This window comes from Phyllopteryx taeniolatus, chromosome 6, assembly GCF_024500385.1.
Source record: "Phyllopteryx taeniolatus isolate TA_2022b chromosome 6, UOR_Ptae_1.2, whole genome shotgun sequence".
In the NCBI taxonomy this organism is placed as follows: domain Eukaryota; kingdom Metazoa; phylum Chordata; class Actinopteri; order Syngnathiformes; family Syngnathidae; genus Phyllopteryx; species Phyllopteryx taeniolatus.
The window spans coordinates 1,116,602-1,137,092 of record NC_084507.1 but is presented as its reverse complement, the minus strand read 5'-3'; the positions used below and the strand labels follow the sequence as shown (position 1 = coordinate 1,137,092).

The following is a 20,491-nucleotide window of genomic DNA, read 5'->3' as shown; positions in this document are numbered from 1 at the left end:
AATTGCAGATGTGGTTTGTAAAGGGGCTCTAGAGTCATCAAGAAAAAAATTAAAATCTTTATCCTCTGACCTGTAATCCAAAAGGCTTCTTCAGTTCTAAATTTTAAACAAACAACAGTCCAGTTGCCTTGATTAAACCTTTGTAGATTACCATGACATGGATGACTGAGAATCTAAACAGATATAATTGTGAAACAAAACCTTTAATTTATTGTGAATTCCACTCACGAGTTTGAGTCTCATGACTGCAGCAGTGTGTCGTTTTCTACGGGATGTTTAAAGCTGCTGTATTTTGGCTATTTAGACCTCCATAGAGTGACTCTCTAACATGGACTTTGTATTAGTGTCAATTTCATTTAAAAAAAAAAAAAACACTTTGGTTTTGTCATAAGAGTGTCGAGAAAAGCCGCCTCTGACAGCAACTTCTGTTTGACCCAGTTTTGTATGTGCTTTGGCCATATTTGGCTTAGCCCGCCCCCTTTCCCCCGATTGGTTGCCTCCGTGCAGAAGACAAAACATAGAGGGCGGAAATCTTCCCTTGGAACTTAGGAATGTGTGGATGACTAATTCATATTTCACGTTTACGGAGGCACCATAGAGACAAAGTCACATACCAAATACGAGAAAAAGTTGGTTTTAAAAATATGTCCACTTTAATATATCGTATGTGAACCTCATTAAAGGTTAGATGGCAATCTGACAATGTGCTGCATGTGCCAATTGCACTCTTCTAAGCTGTAAATATACCAATTAAACCAACTTTCTTTTACTCACCTTGCCCATTGCCACCATCTCCAAGCTGTGCACAAGTGTGGTCGTTTTCTTGTAATGCCTTCTTGAAGTAGAAAATGCCTAGGTTATGTTTCCCCATTGCAAAGTGAATGCAGCCAAGATTGTTCCAGAACATACATCGAACACATTCACCTAGGTGAGACGACAATTAAAATGACAGTTAGTTGGTAAACTACTGAAACCAGTTTCATGAAACACTGACAATTTGCAACCTGACCGTTAAAAACGAATCAACCCCGGCATGTCAAAACAAATTAAAAAATCGTGTACAATAATTCCAAGCTTATCCGACAAAGACAGTCAGGAAAGACCAAGCACAGTCACCTGTCTTGATGGGTCCGGGGTGTTCTGCGATGTTGGAGCTGTTGAGCAGCTTCACTGCTTTCCGGTAGTTTCCTCTCAGATATTCAAAGTTACTCTTAAGGAATAGTGACGGTGCAGACTGACAGGGAACAGGAATATGGTTAATTATCTTTTAAAATTTTTCTTACAGGTCAAGCATTTTTAAAGTGCCACAAAACAGGCCAAAAAAGTGTCTTGTAAATTCGACACACCACAGAAAAGAGTAATGTTAACAACCTGGTCAATGAATGAACAGATTAAAAAAGAAAATGCAAAGTATGTGAAATCAGGCTTCAAAACGGTCAAGAACTGAGACATTCTTTGAGCTTCCATTTGCTTGGGGTTATTATATACAGTCCAAAGGTATTGGAACAGCATGGTCAATTCCTTTGTTTTGTTGTACACTGAAGACATTTGTGTTTCAGATCAAAAGATGAATATGAGACAGAAGTTCAGAATTCAAGCTTTTATTTCATGGTATTTACATCTAGATATGTTAAACAACTCAGGACAGCGCACCTTTTGTTTGAACCCACCAACAGTTCAAGTGAGCAAAAGTATTGGAACATGTGACTGATGGGTGTTTGTAGCCGCTCAGATGTTGCCTTTTAGATTTATTACTTAAACATTAGCTTGTGGGTTTCACCTGTGAAAACGGCATTTGCTGTTAAGCAAACATGACGACCAGAGAATTATCTATGGGAGAAAAGCAAACCATTTTGAAGCTGAGAGAAGAGGGAAAATTGATCAGAGCTATTGCACAAACATTGGGAATAGCCAATACAACAATTTGGAGTGTCCTGAAAAAGAATGAAACGACTGGTGTACTGAGCAACAGACATCGAACAGGTCGGCCAGGGGTATCAACAGCAGCTGATGACAGAAACATTGTGAGAGCTGTGAAGAAACACCCAAAGACAACAGTCAGCGACATCACTGCCAACCGCCTCAGGGCAGGGGTGAAGGTATCACAACCCACTGTTCGAAGAAGACTTCGAGAGAAGAAAAATTCAGGCCATACACCACAAGATCTACGTTTACATCTAGACGTAAATACCATTAAATAAAAGCTGTAATTCTGAACTTTCGTCTCATATTCATCTTTTGATCTGAAACCCAAATGTCTTCAGTATACAATAAAACAAAGGAATTGACCTTGCTGTTCCAATACGTATGGAGGGGACTGTAGTGGGGGACAGAAAGTATACGCCCAAATCTATTGACGTCACAAGGATAGTTTTTAGCCCCACCCACAAAATCAGGACAATTTACAAAATGAAAAAGGGTTTTAAGCCATATCTCAACAATTCAATACCATATTGCTCTGTCTTTGCACATGTTTTCAGCACTTATCTTCAAACATATTTAATGTATTTAGAAACAAAACAAGGATTTATGTTTTGGAGCACTTTAAAAGAGTCGTAGTCCATCAAAACCTAGACCTAACCATAGCAGTAGTAAAAATCCATCCATCCATTTTCCATACCGCTTATCTATCACTATGGTCGTGCGTGACTACGGGCGAGAGGCGAGATGCACCCTGAACTTGTCGCCAGCCAATCACAGGGCACATAGAAACAAACAACAATTTGCACTCAAGAGTCACACTTATGAACAATTTTAGTCTTTTATGTAACCTGTTTTTGAAAATGTGGGAAAAGTACAGGAAAACTATTTATATGCATGTAATTTTTTCTCAGTCAGTCCAACAACCAAATGATTTAGTCATATACAGTACTTTAAACCAAACATATAATTTTAAACAAAAATTCAAGCATTTCTGAAACCTGATGTGTCCCCAGATGTCAAGCACCTGTTGGTTATACCACAGGAAACACATTAGATTGTGTCTCTGCCACGACCACTCAATGAAACTTTGGTTGCATTTGGATTTAAAATCGGCATGGTGTGTTGCTGGAGGAGTAGAGCTGCTTTGCAACCAGATAATAGTGACCTCAAACTGTACTATAGCGATTTTTCAACACCATTGTGACATCACGAACAGATGCTGTACTGGCAAATGAGATGTGACAAAAGGACTCACATTTCCTGCTGTGTTCATCACTGACTTTATCTCCCTTTTACATGCCTTTGAGGATTTCATCTGAATGTAGGCTCTTACTTTGTACTGTAAAGGAAGACCAGGAGTCATTATGGAGGTGATAGCAGAGACAGATAAATATCATAGTCTAGTTCTCGTCCAGCATACCTGGTGCATCTTTGATTTAGCTGCCTCAATCATGGCTGAAAACTCTGCCTTCTGGTTCCCACCATCTTTGTTGTTCTAGAATAAAAAAAAAAAAAAAAGATGACAGCACATTTTGCCAACACTCAGACCAAACTAAAAGGTGTCACATACATTGATTGCTCTACAATACTACAACTGGTAGCATTAAAGCGAGCGAAAAGGGATGAGCATAATAATTCATCCGTCAAATAAATTATTATTCAGAATTCTTTCCAGGTACAATCTTCATTTGCAGCTTTTATGTGGGACTTTCTTTCTGCCTCGGCCACAAAGTATATTTGCTTTGCTTGCCTTCAGAAAGTCCAAGTTTATTTATGCAGCATATTTAGGGTCATTTATCAATCTGCACTGTGTAGCGCAGTCCTCTCATGTTTGCAACATTTGTTTGAATTTGATCAGAATGCAGAGACTTGTGCATGTCAGATTTCACATGAATTCACATGCTGTCTACATTGTGAAGGGCAGAAACAGGGACCGCTCCATCATGCAGCAGCTCTCGATTCTTGTAGAAATATTGAATATCACTCTCTGGATGTTGCCTTTGTATCTGAGTTGTCTGAATTTGAAAAAAAGTGTGACTTAAAATTGGCTACCTCTGCTTTTCCGTTCTTGTTGCTTCCTTGTACAGATAGCTTATCCAGCACAGCCAAGAGATGGAGGGCCTTTTCTGGCTGGAATGTGAGCAGGTACAGATCCACCAACAGGAAACACACAGCCTGAGCAAACTTCTCTTCTAGGACAAATAACAGAATGACTCCATGCCAAACAGGATGGCTACAATACAAAGCACGACTAACACCTTAGATTATAGATCACATACTCTTACATAGTTTGAAACACATCAAAGTTAAAAACATATTGTCATTCCACCAGAACATACCAAACGGTTCCAGAAATTGATAGAGCTTCTCTCCAATGGAAATGGCTTCAGAGTATTGCCGCATATGATAGTGGACAATGGCTTGATTGTAGTACAACAAACTATTTTCAACATCATCCAACCCATCAACATCCTCTGTGGCTGTGTGAACCTGGATGATTGTCAGAGCGATTGAGAAAGGAAGCAACAGTGCTGTGGTATTCTTCACATTTCACTTAAAATTAACAACATAAGAAGCTGAAAGCATCTGGAGAAATAAGACCCACATTCCCTTACCTGGCTTTTCATTGCCATTAGGCTTTGCTTAAGGTTTCCTGTGGTAGTCTGACCACTTTTGTAAAACTCTACAACAGCTTTATTCAAAGCGATCTTGTAGTCCTCTTTATTCAATTCTTGCAGGGCTTCAAGGTGTCTCAAAGACTCGTCATACTTGCCAGCCTGTGGATACAGTATAGGCGTGATCATCTGCATTGTTCTGACAATGTGTGTCAGACTACATCCCCTTCGTTTATGAAACAATTGCTGGTGGTTTATGGAATGTTAAGGATCTTGGCTAGTACTGTTACCAATATGGTTGATTCCATTAGGTTGGTACAGTGGTGTGAAAAAAGTCTTGGCCCCCCCTCCTGATTTCTTATTTGTTTGCATGCTTGTCACTCTTAAATCCTTCCCATCATCAAACAAATTTAAATATTAGTCAAAGACAACACGAGGAAACATAAGTGCCGTTTTTAAATGTTATTATTATTAAGAGAGGAAAAATAAGTCAAACCTTCACCTGTGTGAAAAAGTGATTGCCCCCATTAAAGCTAATAACTGGTTGGGCCACCCTGAGCAGCAACAACTGCAATCAAGCGTTTGCGGTAACTTGCAATGAGTCTCTTACAGCGCTCTGGAGGAATTTTGGCCCACTCATCTATGCAGAATTGTTGTAATTGTGCCACATTGGAGGGTTTTCAAGCATGAACCGCCTTTTTAAGGTCTAGCCACAGTATCTCAAGAGGATTCAGGTCAGGACTTTGACTAGGCCACTCCAAAGGCCACTTGCTAGTGTGTCTTGGATCATTGTCCTGCTGCAGAACCCAAGTTTCTTTCTGCTTGAGGTCACGAACAGATGGCCGGACATTCTCCTGCACTCTCACTTTGCTGCAGGCCATTTTTGCCCAATCCATTTCTTATGGTGGATTCATGAACACTGACCTTAACTGAGGCAAGTGAGGCCTGTAGTTCTTTTGGATGTTGTTGTGGGTCTCTTTTTCAAACGGGGCCATGTAGGTTTGGATTTTTTATCTCGCTTAATAATAAAAAACATTTAAAAACTGCATTTTTTATTTACTTGTGTTGTCTTAGACTAATATTTAAATAGTTTGATGATGGGAAACAGTTAAGTGTGACAATCAGGAAGGGGGCAAACACTTTCACACCACTGAAACGCAGATGATGCTGTGGTCGTTTTCTGATAGGTGGCTGTCCCACGACTGCGTTGGCTTAGCTGGGGGGAGGACGTCCAAAAATTTTTTTTTTAAATAACAACACTTTTGGCTGCTGTAAAAAATTCCTTGTGATTCTCCGCCGAAGACAGTTGAAAAAAACCTATCACCTCCATTTTCATTTTTCAAAATGGTTGACCATTTATTATTTTTTTCCGCATTTCATCCCAAAACCCTCAATTTCAAGGCACAAGAACCACTTGTGACAGTGTGATGCTATTGAAATGAAAGCTGTCTTATTCTTTGATATTTGAAGGTGAATTCATTGACCGGACTTGTTTAGTGTATCATACAGTAACTCCCTCAGTCACTGTCATCTGCAAACATACAGTGCCGCCAGGAAGTATTCACCCCCCTTCACGTTTTCCACATTTTGCTGTTAGACTTATTCGAAAGGTGATTTGAGTATAGTTTTCTTTAGAGAAATCTACATAAAATATTCCATTATGGCAAAGTAAAAACATTTCCACTAGGCTTTACACGATCAGGATTTTTGGGGCCGATCACCGATCTGAAAAAAACGATATCCGATCACAAGATGGACGAATGTGTCTATTTAAATGACCTGTTCATTCACTGTATATACTAATTTATGTATGTACTTAATTTCTCCCAAAAATAATTTCTCCCAAAAATATATTACAATAAATAATGTATCTTTGTTCATCTATGCCAGTGAGGCATAGTGACAGACAGAACAAATGATAAATGGTCTTCTATTAGATGGCAGGAAGTACATACAGTAATTAATGGATCCACTTTTTGTTTGTTGGTGTTCTGTGAGATTTTTCAATCGTAAAATATGTTCCTTGGCTCCATAAAGGTTGGAAGACAGATGACAGAAATAAGTAGTAGACAGACGAGACACTCGGGGCTGAACGGCTCGAGATTTTTGGGAGTCGACGACAATAAGATGAACATCAAGTTCAAGTCGATTAATCGATGATGTCATTGATATGAATGTCCCCCAAACTTTTTTTTTTTTTGCACCTCAGATCGTTTTCACGTAAAGACATAGTTGGATGGACCAACATCAAGACAAATAAAAACAAATTTGTTGTTCCAAGAAAGAATGCCTGATTACATGTTAGCATAAAGCTTTCTTAATTTCTTAATGTATGTAATGCAAGTCATATTTTGTCAAGAAAAAAATTAAAAATTGTCCACAATTTTTTGTGTTTTTTGTTCCGTTTGTTTGTTTAGGACAAAACCTAATATTACTTCAATCGATGTCAATTTTTTTTAACCAAAAGAAATCCTGAAACTCACAAGGGTAAAGACGCTTTTTATTTTCAAGAATGCCTCATTTCATGCTTATATTTGTATTTTATTTAGACAAAAATGTCAAACTATTATAAGAATAACATTTTTGCAAGGAAAAGGTCATTTTTTTTCTAGGAAAAAAATTTATTGAGGTATGGTGTTTTTCTTTTATAAAAAAAAAAAAAAAAAAAGCTTCATATTCGCAAGCAGGGATGAGAAGAGGAGACAAGTAGAGAAGGAGAGGGAGCAAACACCCAAAAAAAAGAAAGAAAGAGCAGAATGAAAACTGGATACAAAGTGAGCGAGAGGAGGAGAGAAAAGGAGGAAGCACTTAGACAGAAGAAGGGCCTTGGTCAGAGAAGAGAACAAGAACCCTATAGTCACTAAGGCGGAGCTCCAGTGTTCCCTTGCGGAGATAGGAGAACCATCCAGAAGGTTAACCATTGCTAACGCACTCTACCAAACAGACCTTTATGGTAGAGTGGCCACACGGAGTTAGAGTTTCCCAAAAGGCACCTTAAGGATTCTCAGACCTGCAGAAACAAAATTATTTGGTATGAAACTATATAAACTTTTTGGCCTGGATTGCAAGCGTCATATCTGGAGAAGAAGTGGCACTGCTCATCTCCTGGTTAAAACCGTCTCTACTGTGAAGCATGGAGGGGCCAGCATCATGCTGTGGGGTTGTTTTTCTGCTACAGGAACCAGGGCAACTAGTACGCATAGAGGGTAAGATGACAGCTGCCAAATTTAGATAAATTCTTCGAGAGAACTTACTCCAGAGCGCATTGAACTCGGACTAGGGCATTGATTCACCTTCCAACACGACAATGACCCAAAGCACACAGCCAAGATAACAAAGGAGTGGCTTCAGGAGCAGCCTGTGAATGTCCTTGAGTGGCCCAGCCAGAGCCCGGACTTGAATCTAATCGAACATCTTTGGAAAGACCTAAAAATGGCTGTCCACCGACGCTGCCCATCCAACCTGACTGACCTTGAGAGGATCTGCAGAGAATGGGAGAAAATGCCGCAAAACAGGCATGCCAATCTCGTAGAGACATACCCAAGAAGACTTGAGGCTGTGATTCCTGCCAAAGGTGCTTCAACAATCTATTAAGCCAAGGGTGTGAATACTTATGTACCTATTATGTTTAAATGTGTACATTTTCAATAAATTTGCACAACTGTCCGAAAACGTTTTTACTTTGTCATTATGGGATATTTGTGGATTTTTGTTAAAAGAAAACTATAGTCAAATTATCTTTAGAATAAGTCTGTAACATATCAAAATGCGGAAAAAGTGAAGGGGTATAAATACTTTAAATACTTACACTGTATGCCAGTGATGTTGCTGAAGGAGTGCATCATCGGCACGTTTGCGGGTAATTATTTTTTTTATTTCCTTTTTTCATGCATTTGCAGTTATTTAAATACATCTTAGAATGGCTCCAAATGTCAAATTATGCTTCATAATGATCAAAAAACATCTTGAGATGTGGGAATACAAGTTTACTGAACTAATGGTCATGATAAGCTACATAATATTACCAAACAATCATCATGGTATTAACGAAGCTAGGGAAGAAAGGCTCTTTAAGTACTTTACCATTAAAGTGTCAATTACCTATATAAAAAAGAAATCTCAATAATTCCGATATCATATTAAAGGGTTTTACATTCCCTTTCCAAAGTAACATGTTTCTTTGAAATAAGAGCAAACATTTTTGAAAATTATGAACATTTTTCTTCACATACATTATGGTTACTACTCCATTATGTTTATGGGTCACAATATATTAATAGATGATTGTGTAGAGAACAAAAAATAAAAAAAACATTTTAAAAGGTTCATTAAAACAAAAGTGAGAACACTCACCACAAACGATTCATATGCACTGGCTGCCATTTCTTTCTCTTGGTCTGTCATTCCAGCTGACATGTCATGCTTTGCCTCATTTTGCTCTGATAAGAAAGAAAGCAAGTGTGTGAAAAATCGGCAAAATTACCACTGACTGTCACAGTGCTTACAATGTGGTTACATGAGCATTATCAGTCATCCTGACACTTGACTGCTTTTCACACATCTATACCATCCAAATCAACTTGAAATGGTTTTAACATCAATATTGCTTTGTTTACCGTCATCAAAAAGCACTAGACAAAAGCCTATGAAGTTAGAACGATTAGGAATCTACCATAGGTGTTTCTAGCCAATTTTGGGGGGTGTTCAAGCATTTAAATTTTTTTTTTTAACTATTTCCTCAATAAACAAGCTAGAAATGTGTAGAACTATAAAGTACTTGGTTGAAACATTATTTTTAAAACCCCTTGCCTCAAAAATGGTTTTATGCACCCAATCCCTCCCACTGGGTTCTGAGCGCACTATTAGCACAGAGCAATACGCTGCCTGCCAATGACATACAGTTGTGGTGACAGCACAAAGCAGGAAATACCTGCCTTAAACCAGGATATGTGTAATATTTTGTAACATACCACACAAAATCAACACACTATTATCATTACCATTCTTCATTTCTCCACTTTGTAGCACCCTGTTTATGTTGTTTGGTAAGCGTTAGCTAGCAAATGTATCAGGTGGTGAGAAGAAGAGACAGCACAACTGTCATCGGTTCAGTGTCGGCGTCATGCGCACCTGCCGCCCTAAATGAGTCACTGTGCCTCCCTGCCACCGTCCCATGTAGTGTAGCCTTTTCATGCTAAATTTTATATATAACCCCAATTCCAATGAAGTTGAGACTACAAAGACAAGATATTTAATGTTCAAACTGATAAACCTTATTGTTTTTAGCAAATAATCATTAACTTAGAATTTTATAGCTGCAACACATTCCAAAAAAGCTGGGACAGGGTCATGTTTACCACAGTGTTCCATCACCTTTTCTTTTATCAACATTCAATAAACATTTGGGAACTGAGGACACTAATTGTTGAAGCTTTGTAGGTGGAATTCTTTCCCATTATTGCTTGATGTACAGCTTCAGCTGTTCAACAGTCCGGGGTCTCCATTGTCGTATTTCACGCTTCATAATGCGCCACACATTTTCAATGGGAGCCAGGTATGGACTGCAGGCAGGCTAGCCTAGTACCCGCACTCTTTTACTATGAAGCCACGCTGTTGTAACACGTACAGAATGTGGTTTGGCATTGTCTTGCTGAAATAAGCAGGGGCGTCCGTGAAAAAGACGTTGCTTGGATGCAGCATGTTTCTCCAAAACCTGTATGTACCGTTCAGCATTAATGGTTCCTTCACAAATGTGTAAGTTACCCATGCCATTGGCACTAGCACAGCCCCATACCATCACAAATGCTGGCTTTTGAACTTTGCGTCCATAACAGTCCGGATGGTTCTTTTCCTCTTTGGCCCAGAGGACAGGACATCCACAATTTCCCAAAACAAATGTAAATGTGGACTCGTCGGACCACAGAACACTTTTCCACTTTGCATCAACCCATCTTAGATGAGCCCGGGCCCAGAGAAGCCGGCGGCCTTTCTGGGTGCTGTTGATTAATGGCTTTTGCTTTGCATAGCCGAGTTTCAAGTTGCACTTACGGATGTTGCGCCGAACTGTATTTACTGACATTGGTTTTCTGAAGTGTTCCTGAGCCCATGTGGTGATATCCTTTACACATTGATGTCGACTTTTGATGCAGTGCCGCCTGAGGGATCGAAGGTCACGGGCCTTTCATTGTTGGTTTTCGGCCTTGCCGCTTACATGCAGTGATTTCTCCAGATTCTCTGAACCTTTTGATCATATTATGGACCGTAGATGATGAAATCCCTACATTCCTTGCAATTGTACGTTGAGGAACATTGTCCTTAAACTGTTCCGACTTTTTTCTCACGCACCCACCTGTTCCCAATTAGCCTGTTCACCTGTGGGATGTTCCAAACAGGTGTTTGATGAGCATTGCTCAACTTTCTCAGTCTTTTTTGCCACCTTTTTTGTAACGTGTTGCAGCCATAAAATTCTAAGTTAATGATTATTTGCTAAAAACAATAAGGTTTATCAGTTTGAACATTAAATATCTTGTCTTTGTAGTGTATTCAATTAAATATAGGTTGAACGTGATTGTCCAATCATTGTATTCTGTTTTTATTTATGTTTAACACAATGTCCCAACTTCATTGGAATTGGGGTTGTAATTTCATCAAAGTGTAAATCAATATATTTAAGCCACGAACAGTGAGATAAAGATAAAAGAGAATTAAAACAAAAGAAAAATGCACTAATCATTTGCATATACAGTGCCACCAGAAACTATTCACACCCCTTCACTTTTTCCACATTTTGCTGTTAGACTTATTCTAAAGCTGATTTGAGCATCGTTAAAAAAATATATATAACATATCCCGTAATGACAAAGTAAAAACATTTTAAGACAGTTGTGCAAATGTATTGAAAATAAAAACATTTAAACAATAGATACATAAGTATTCACAGCCTTGGCTTAATATTTTGTTGAAGTACCTTTGGCAGCAATCACATCCTCAAGTCTTCTTGTTTATGTCTCTACGAGCTTGGCACACCTGTTTTGGGGCGTTTTCTCCCATTCTTCTCTGCAGCTCCTCTCAGTCTGAGTTCCAGAGCACTCTGGAGCAAGTTCCCCTTGAATAATTTCTCTATATTTGGCAGCTGTCATTTTACCCTCTATGCAGACTAGTCGCCCAGTTCCTGCAGTAGAAAAGCAGCCTCACAGCATGATGCGGCCACCACCATGCTTCACAGTAGAGATGGTGTTAGCCAGGTGATGAGCAGTGCCTCTTCTTTTCCAGATATCTTCTTTCTTCTTTTCCTTTCGGCTTGTCCCTTTAAAGGTTGCCACAGCGCGTCATCCTTTTCCATGTAAGCCTATCTGCTGCATCCTCCTCTCAAACACCAACTGACCTCATGTCTTCCCTCACAACATCCATTAACCTTCTCTTTGGTCTTCCTCTAGCTCTCTTGCATGGCAGCTCCATCCTCATCATCCTTCTACCAATATACTCACTATTTCTCCTCTGGACGTGTCCAAACCATCGTCTGCTCTCTATAACTTTGTCTCCAAAACATCGAACCTTGGCTGTCCCTCTGATGAGCTCACCAATCACGACTCTCTCTCTCTGGGATGCTCAGAACTACTTTGTCTAGCTCCTTCCAGAATTTCTCCTTCACCTCCAGGTCACATCCAACCTGTGGGGCAAAGTCCCCACATTCAGTTCTAGGCTCTGTGCTTTCCTCTTCTCTTTCTGCCAAAGAACTCGCTTTCCACCTCTTCTTCTTTGACTTCGACCCACAGTAGCTGAATTTCCAACGGCGCCCTGCAGGTGGACGGCGCCGGTGGCGGAGGTTGCTAACCCGGGCCACGACCAATCCGGTATGGAATTCTTTGGATGAACGCTCATATTTGTTTGGCAAAGTTTTAAGCCGGATGCCCTTCCTCACGCAACCCGTTGCATTTATCCGGGCTTTGGACCGGCATACAGTTTGCACTCAACTTGTGTCCCCCCCATAGGGCTGCATTCTCTTCTTTTCCAGATATGACGCTTGCAATTCAGGCCAAAAGTGGCTTCCATCTGGCCACTCTACCATAAGCGCCTAATTGGTGGAGTGAGTTAGCAGTGGTTGACCTTCTGGATGGTTCGCCTATCTCTGTAAGGGAACACTGGAGCTCCACCTTAGTGACCATAGGACTCTTGTTCATCTCTCTGACCAAGGCCCTTCTTCCCCGGTTACTCAGCTTGGTCGGACGGCCAAATCTAGGAAGGGTCCTAGTGGTTCCAAACTTCTTCCATTTCCGAATAATCAAGATTTCAGCAGCTTTTCGGTACCTTCATTGCTGCTGATATTCTTCTGTATCCTTCCCCAGATTTGTGCCTTGACACAATCCTGTCTCAGAGGTCTGCAGACCATTCCTTAGACTTCATTGCTTGGTTTCTGCTCCGATATGCACAGCCAACTATGAGACCTTATATAGACAGGTGTCTACCATTCCAAATGATGTTCAATTAACTGAATTTACCACAGGTGGACTCCATTCAAGTTGTAGAAGCATCTCAAGGGTGATCAGTGGAAATCAGATGCTCCTGAACTAAAGTATGAGTGTCATAGCAAAGGGTGTGAATACTTATGTACCTATTCTGTTTGAATGTTTAACTTTTTTATAAATTTACACAAATGTCTGAAAAATTTTTTTACTTTTTTATGATGGGATATTTTATGTAGATTAAAACAAAACAAAAAATATACTCAAATCAGCTTTAGAATAAGTCTGTAACAGCAAAATGGAAAACATGAAGGAGTGTGGTGGCACTGTAGTTACATCACATCTTGTCAGGTCATGCCAAGTTTTTTCTGAAAAATGTGTTTTCAGACCACAGGCACACACAATCCTCCATAAAATATAAGGCCCAGCTGGTTCAGGTGTGTTTGATGGACATGACACAAAAATGCACAAGCAAGTGGAAAGACACTGCTGTTGCATATAGAAAAATGTTCACACGCAGCCTCAACTCATCTACAGACAAGCCATGTGTTTAATATAACCCATATGGATGCGTGCCCCCACCGTGGCACCTGCTTTTAGGTTTAATGTTGTGTGTGACTGTGTGTGGGCGCGCATTAATTTTTTTGAGAAATTAAAGAATCAGTGCCTTGCGTACCCACACCATAGCCATAAAAGAAAGGTTATGATTCAAAACATACAGGGCTCCGCAACATATTACAGGATTTACAGTAGTGATGAACCGTACAGACCAATCACATGCGAGTTCAGCCACCCCTTCAGCCAATCAAATCTGCATCTCAGGCAGTAAACACTGATTGTGCGCAGCCTAGACAGAGACAAGGAGGAACATAGCAGGGGAGATCAGAAAATGACCGATAAAGGACGAAAACATTTGGAACGGCGCTTAAAATGGAATAGTCAGTGTCATTTTTGTTTATACTTCTCAGTGGGAAATTCCAACTAGAAGCACTTAAAAGTTCATATATGTAAAATGCCATTATGAAACTAAACAAAGGTTTTGAACAAACACAACCTCTAAAATGGTTTTGTTAAGATTCGTTAAATTAAAATATGTACAATTATATTTGTAATAAATGTAAAATTTTTGAGATATCACTGTTGTCTCAAACAGAAAAGAGGAAAAACAAACTATATTTCTCAAGTACTTTATCTTAACGCGTATAACTTTATTTTTGTTTACTTGCTCTTATTGTGAAATGCAGCCTTATTTTTATTTAGTAAATAAGAGAACATTACATATTGGTGCTCATATGTTTGATTACCAGTGCAGAATTTGTAAGACATAAAATCTTTATGCTTTAATATCCTTATATCAGTCACATAAAAAAAATAAAAAAAAAACAATGATATGATCATTTATTGTGAAAGTTTTTGGGAAAATATATCATTCTAAAAAATTTGCTATTGTGGCAGGCCTAAACAATGTATTGACAAACGGCAAGAGCAATGGCTAACAAAAATATTGTACAAACAGTATAAAAGATAGAGTAACAACTGTAATAAAAATCTGCTATTTAGCGGGACCGCGAACCAAGAACCGTGATGTAGCAGAGGATTACTGTATTTGTATTCCGTGATGATAAAATGCAGGGACTCATTGCTTCGGGGCTGGGACTTATTGTTTCCATGACGTGCATCCCAGGACTCATATAGTCTAGTGTAAAATGATCTAAGAAGCACTATTCCCAGGATTAACCACTGAAGATGGGTCTGCGGCTCCTTTGTTTAACACGGAGGTCACTCCAAGGAGCCTCCTGTTCTTCGTCTTTGATCCTTGACATCTACTTTTTGACTGTGCTGTAGCCTATTGCAGCTTCCCCCTACACATTTTGCAACCTTTTGCAAATGTTTAGTGGTGGTTCCCCTTCCAAATCATGAAAGTCAATCACAGCTCTCTGCTTCTGATGGGTATCTAACAATGACGTAAATTCCAAAATGGCTGACAGGAAGAGGACAGGCTTAAACTAAACTTTAAATAAACCTTCAAACAAGTATTCAAACTACAAACTGTGAAACTTTCTCAAATAAATAACTAAATAATCACTTATTAGGAGGTCAAATTGAAGTCGGCTCATTACAATTCGACTGCCCTGTGAATATTAAAAATGAACATTGCTCACAAATTCCAGAATTTAAAGGGAATTTTTCACACCCCACACCCACCTCGCCGCACCTCTGACGACCACCATCATATCTCTGCAGCCCCGCCCCCCCCAACCCTCCCCACACACACACCCTTCTGCATTGACCTTTCAGGAATAGGACATGAAATGTGTGTCTCTCAAAAGATCTACAAAGCGGCAGGCCCCGACAGTGTGTCCGCCTCTTGCTTGCAAGTCTGTGTGGACCAGCTTGCTCCAGTTTCCACACAGATCTTCAATGGATCTTTGGAACTGTGTGAAGTCCAATCCTGCCTCAAACGCTCCACCATCATCCCAGTCACCAAGAAACCTGCTATTTTAGGACTGAATAGCTACCCTGAAATCTGTAGTCATGAAGTCCTTTGAATGCTTCATGCTGGACCACATCAACAGCGTCACAGGACCCCTGCTGGACCCCCTGCAGTTTACCTATCAAGCAAACAGGTCTGTGGATGACCCAATCAACATGCAACTGCACTTCATCCTTGAACACCTCGACGACGTAGGGAACTACACAAGGATACTGTTCGTAGACTTCAGCTCTGCTTTCAACACCATCATCCTCTCCGAACTCCTCTTCTCCAGCACAGAGTCTCGCCTGCCATCTGCCAGTGAATCTACAGCTTCCTGAGGGGCACGACACAGCAGGTGAAGGTGGTGGACACCACCTCATCCACACGCACCATCAGCACCGGGGCCCTCCAAGGATGTGTCCTCTCTCTGCAAACTCTTCTCTCTCTACACGAATGACTGTACCCGACTGTCAAACTCCTGAAGTTTGCAGACGACACCACAGTCATTGGCCTCATCAAAGATGGTGGATGAGTCGGCGTATCGACAGCAATTGGAGCAGCAGGAGCTTTGGTGCGGCCGACACAACCTGGAGCTAAACACGCTCAAGAAGGTAGAGATGATTGTGGACTTCAGGAAACATCCTTCGGCACAGCTGCCCCTCACGCTGTCCAACTGCCTTGTGTCAAGCGTCAAGACGTTCAAGTTCCTGGGAATTACTGTGTCTCAGTACCTGAAGTGGGAGACCAACACCAACTCCATCCTCAAAAAGACCCAGTGGCGGATGTACTTAATGCGGCTTCTGAGGAAGCACGGCTTGCCACAGGAGCTGCTGAGGCAGTATTACAAAGCGGTCATTGAATCAGTTCTGCGTTCATCCATCACAGTCTGGTTTGTTGCTGTCACAAAGAAGGACAAAATTAGACTGCAACGGACAGTCAAGACTGCTGACAAAAATTATACGTACCGACCTACCCACTCGAGGACTTGCACCAGGGCCGAAATTAACTTTTTGACTCACCGGCCAAGTTGGCCAGTAGATGAGAAAATCCAATGGGCAAGCATATTTTCTACCGGCCAGAATATTAAATATTTTACATGGGGGATTCACAATATATCGAATAAATATCATCGCAATAATGGCACGTCCAATATGTGTATAGGTGCAGCCCATATGTGTGCAACAAACAGATGTCACAGCAACATTAAACGTCTTCTTTTCCTTTCGGCTTGTCTCTTTAGGGTTCGCCACAGCGCGTCATCCTTTTCCATGTAAGCCTATCTCCTGTATCCTCCTCTCGAACACCAACTGCCCTCATGTCTTCCCTCACGACATCCATCAACCTTCTCTTTGGTCTTCCTCCAGCTCTCTTGCCTGGCAGCTCCATTCTCATCATCCTTCTACCAATATACTTATTTCTCCCTCCTCTGGACGTGTCCAAATCATCGAAGTCTGCTCTCTCTAACTTTGTCTCCAAAACATCAAACCTTGGCTATCCCTCTGATGAGCTCATTTCTAATTTTATCCAACCTGGTCACTCTGAGAGCGAACCTCAACATCTTCATTTCTGCCACCTCCAGCTCTGCTTCCTGTTGTCTCTTCAGTGCCAATGTCTCTAATCCGTACATCATGGCTGGCCTCACCACAGTCTTATAAACTTTGCCCTTCATCCTAGCAGAGACTCTTCTGTCACATAACACACCTGACACCTTCCTCCACCCGTTCCAACCATTTATTCACTTCCTGACCATACTCGTCCTGTCTCAGCTTCCACCACATGGTTCTTTGCTCTGCCTTTGTCTTCCTAATCTTCCTCCCCACCACCAGTCATCTTACACACCACCATCCTATGCTGTCTAGCCACACTCTCCCCTACCACAACCTTACAGTCAGTAACCTCCTTCAGATTACATCGTCTGCACAAGATGTAATCCACCTGCGTACTTCTACCGCCGCTCTTGTAGGTCACCCTATGTTCCTGCCTCTTATGGAAAAAAGTGTTCATTATAGCCATTTGCCTCCTTTTTGCAAAGTCTACCACCATCTGTCCCTCAAAGTTCCTTTCCTGGGTGACGTACTTACCCATCACTTCTTCATCACCCCTGTTTCCTTCACCAACATGTCCATTAAAATCTGCACCAAGCATGACTCTCTGTCTGGGATGCTCAGAACTACTTCATCTAGCTCCTTCCAGAATTTCTCTTTCACTTCTAGGTCACATCCTACTCCATGGTAAAATAATTTAAACCCTGCCCCTAAACTTCTAGCTTTACTGCCACCTGGTCTCCTGGACAGACAATATATCAAGCTTTCTCCTAATCATCATGTCAACCAACTCCCGAGATGTTTCTGTCATAGTCCCAACATTCAAAGTCCCCACATTCAGTTCTAGGCTCTGTGCTTTCCTCTTCTCTTTCCACCTCTTCTTCAACTTCGACCCACAGTAGCTAAATTTGCACAGGTGCCCTGCAGGTTGACGGCACCTTTGGCGGACGTTGTTAACCCGGGCCACGACCAATCCAGTATGGAATTCTTTGGATGAATGCTCATATTTGTTTGGCAAAGTTTTAAGCCGGATGTCCTTCCTGACACAACCCTCTGCATTTATCCGGGCTTGGGACCGGCCTACAGTTTGCACTGGCTTGTGCCCCCCGTAGGGCTGATTTCATAGCAACATTAAACAATAGCAATAAAAATAGTTTTAATTAACATCTATAAAGTGTGGCCTCCCTTTTAGTGACACAGTCCTCGTGCTACAGCATTACAGCCTCCATGGGATCATACTCCCTGGCCCGTGTGCTTCTGTTTAATTTTTCATCTTTGAACACTTAAGGGACTTTCAAGCACCTTGGAGGTTGAAACATCAGGCTGTCGATGTTTCATTCAAATTTGGTTTTAAAGAGTTGTGATTTTGCTTAATAAAACTGCTGTGCTTTTTGTGGTATTACTAAATGTATATTTTGTCATTGTGGTTGTTTGTCATACTAGAGTAGCTTCAACTACTGGAGACAAATTCCTGTCTTGTAACATGCTTAGCCAATAAAGTTGATTCTGAGATGACAGCTTTCATTCACGAATGAAGATGACGGTCACAAGTTACAGCCCTAAAGTGCAGATGCTGTGAGCTAAGGATTAGGAGCAAAATGGTGGATAATTAAGCTTTAATTTCATAAATACCAGGAGGACTCAAACAGACCCACTAGTATATTTGAAAGTAAGTTTTAACCAAGCGTCTTTTTCTGAGTTTTAATGTGGTGTCATGTAACACAAAACTGACTTCATCAATGTAAAACACTATACTTTTTGTAGATACATGTTTATTTAAAAAAAAAAAAAATAAATAAACCGATGTAAGCGTGTTATCCTCACTTTAGATGTCAAAAGGCTGTTGAGGCTCCCGCCCGGTTTTTGTTGTTGTTTTTATCCTCCGTGGGAGTCTGTCCAAATTGCTCTTTAAGTATTTTAATGTTTCTGAGCCCTCACCTAGAAACCAAGCTTCTCTTGCAAGTATTCTTAAAAACCTTTGGTAGGTCAGCAGGCGCATCGTCGATGATAAAAGTTAACGAGGTACATGACTATTACGTAGCTAAACAGCGCTGCATATTGAGAAAAACAAAAGAAATGCAACATTGGTGGTCATGTACACAACATGTTAATAACTATAGGCCTGACAAATTTCATCAAGACCCATCTTTTCAACGATTATATGAGCCAAGTTTAAATGCTAGTTCAACTCCCCTGACTTGCTAACTGGCTAACGTTTACCAATATCCTTACCTGTGTTTTCTGCCATGTTTCGACCTTTCTGACTTCAGATAGATATGCTCAATCTGCACGCAAAAATGAAATTAATTGTCGATTCAGTTGATTTGCGAAATAAACTTTAACAATGGAATCATAAATGTCCGCTGTGTTTAGCATAGAAGACTGCTACAACAAAACATCTGTCGCGTTTCATATGCTTCTTTGTGGGTAGGGGACAGTTTGCAACTAAGGCGTAAGAATAAAGCAGCGCCCTCCCTGGATTGGAGTTAAATTACAAGAAACGAAAACAACCACTGAAAAAGTTGAGAGGGTACAATTTAAAAAGTTTGGAACATTTGTAGAAGCTTGTCTTCGGACTTGCAAAATCATCAAGTGAGCCAACTCAGTATGAAGCCATTTGCCACATTGTTGTTTGCACTGTTGGAATGCTTCAAACCACGCTGTTTATGTTGTGTTTGATTATCTGGCTAGAGCCTATTGCCTGATTTTACTCTTTGTGTGATTATTATTTGCCTTTAGCTGGTAAGATGGTTTCTTCATGTGATTTGGTTTTTGAAATGGGTGGGCAGGCCCTACGGCAGTGGTGTCAAACTCATTTTTGTCGCGGGCCACATTGTAATTACGGTTTAATCACCTCAGCATATTATTATACATACACAACAAATTGATGGATAACTAGTATTGAAATCAGAAGTCAAGGATTATAAATTTGTTCACCTATAGTTCAAGTTACTGTAAAAGGGGTTTTGGTGACAAAAAAATGCTTGCAATATGTCAACATTATTATTTATTACATATGAAAATTAGAAATTGTGGTACAGATTTTAGCAAGAATCATGTAAGTTGACACACATGAGTTTCTTGCGTCGGCCACATGATGATGTGGTGGTCCTGATCTGTCCCCTGGGCTTTGAGTTTGCCACCTATGCCCTACAGTGACCCAGCTATTTGTACACAAGCAGTCATTTTAGTTTCCTTTAACATTAAATATCCGGGCCCCCCTCAGGAGTCAGGCCTGGAGGTGGGGCTCGAAGGCGAGCGCCTGGTGGCCGGGCCTGCACAGCCCAAAAGGGTAACGTGGGTACCCCTTCCCATGGGCTCACCACCTGCAGGAGGGGCCATAGCGGTCGGGTGCAGTGTGAGCTGGGCAGTGGCCGAAGGCGGGGACCTTGGCGATCCGATCGCCAGCTACAGAAGCTGGCTCTAGGGACGTGGAATGTCACCTCTCTGGCAAGGAAGGAGCCCGAGCTT

The 20,491-nt window shown here is 40.9% G+C and overlaps 1 protein-coding gene across 9 annotated transcripts in view; it reads right to left on the bottom strand.

Moving 5' to 3' along the window:
• The window catches only part of cnot10 (CCR4-NOT transcription complex, subunit 10), a 47,878-nt gene extending 28,419 nt beyond the window's left edge, over positions 1-19,459 (bottom strand). For 4 of the 9 annotated variants that reach the window (XM_061775389.1, XM_061775390.1, XM_061775392.1 and 1 more), the window contains exons 1-11: positions 19,253-19,459; positions 16,208-16,373; positions 13,771-13,847; positions 8,892-8,977; positions 4,539-4,700; positions 4,263-4,413; positions 3,976-4,115; positions 3,344-3,418; positions 3,179-3,262; positions 1,117-1,234; positions 775-924 (exon numbers count right to left, since the gene is read on the bottom strand). In XM_061775389.1, coding sequence (XP_061631373.1) covers positions 775-924; positions 1,117-1,234; positions 3,179-3,262; positions 3,344-3,418; positions 3,976-4,115; positions 4,263-4,413; positions 4,539-4,700; positions 8,892-8,977; positions 13,771-13,847; positions 16,208-16,236 — 1,072 coding nt within the window. In that variant the 5' untranslated portion in view covers positions 16,237-16,373; positions 19,253-19,459. Of the gene's footprint in view, positions 1-774; positions 925-1,116; positions 1,235-3,178; positions 3,263-3,343; positions 3,419-3,975; positions 4,116-4,262; positions 4,414-4,538; positions 4,701-8,891; positions 8,978-13,770; positions 13,848-16,207; positions 16,374-18,844; positions 19,190-19,252 lie in introns of those variants that run through there. The other 5 variants (XM_061775391.1, XM_061775396.1, XM_061775395.1 and 2 more) reach the window with 5 other exon arrangements.
• Between the last annotated feature and the right edge of the window lie 1,032 nt (positions 19,460-20,491).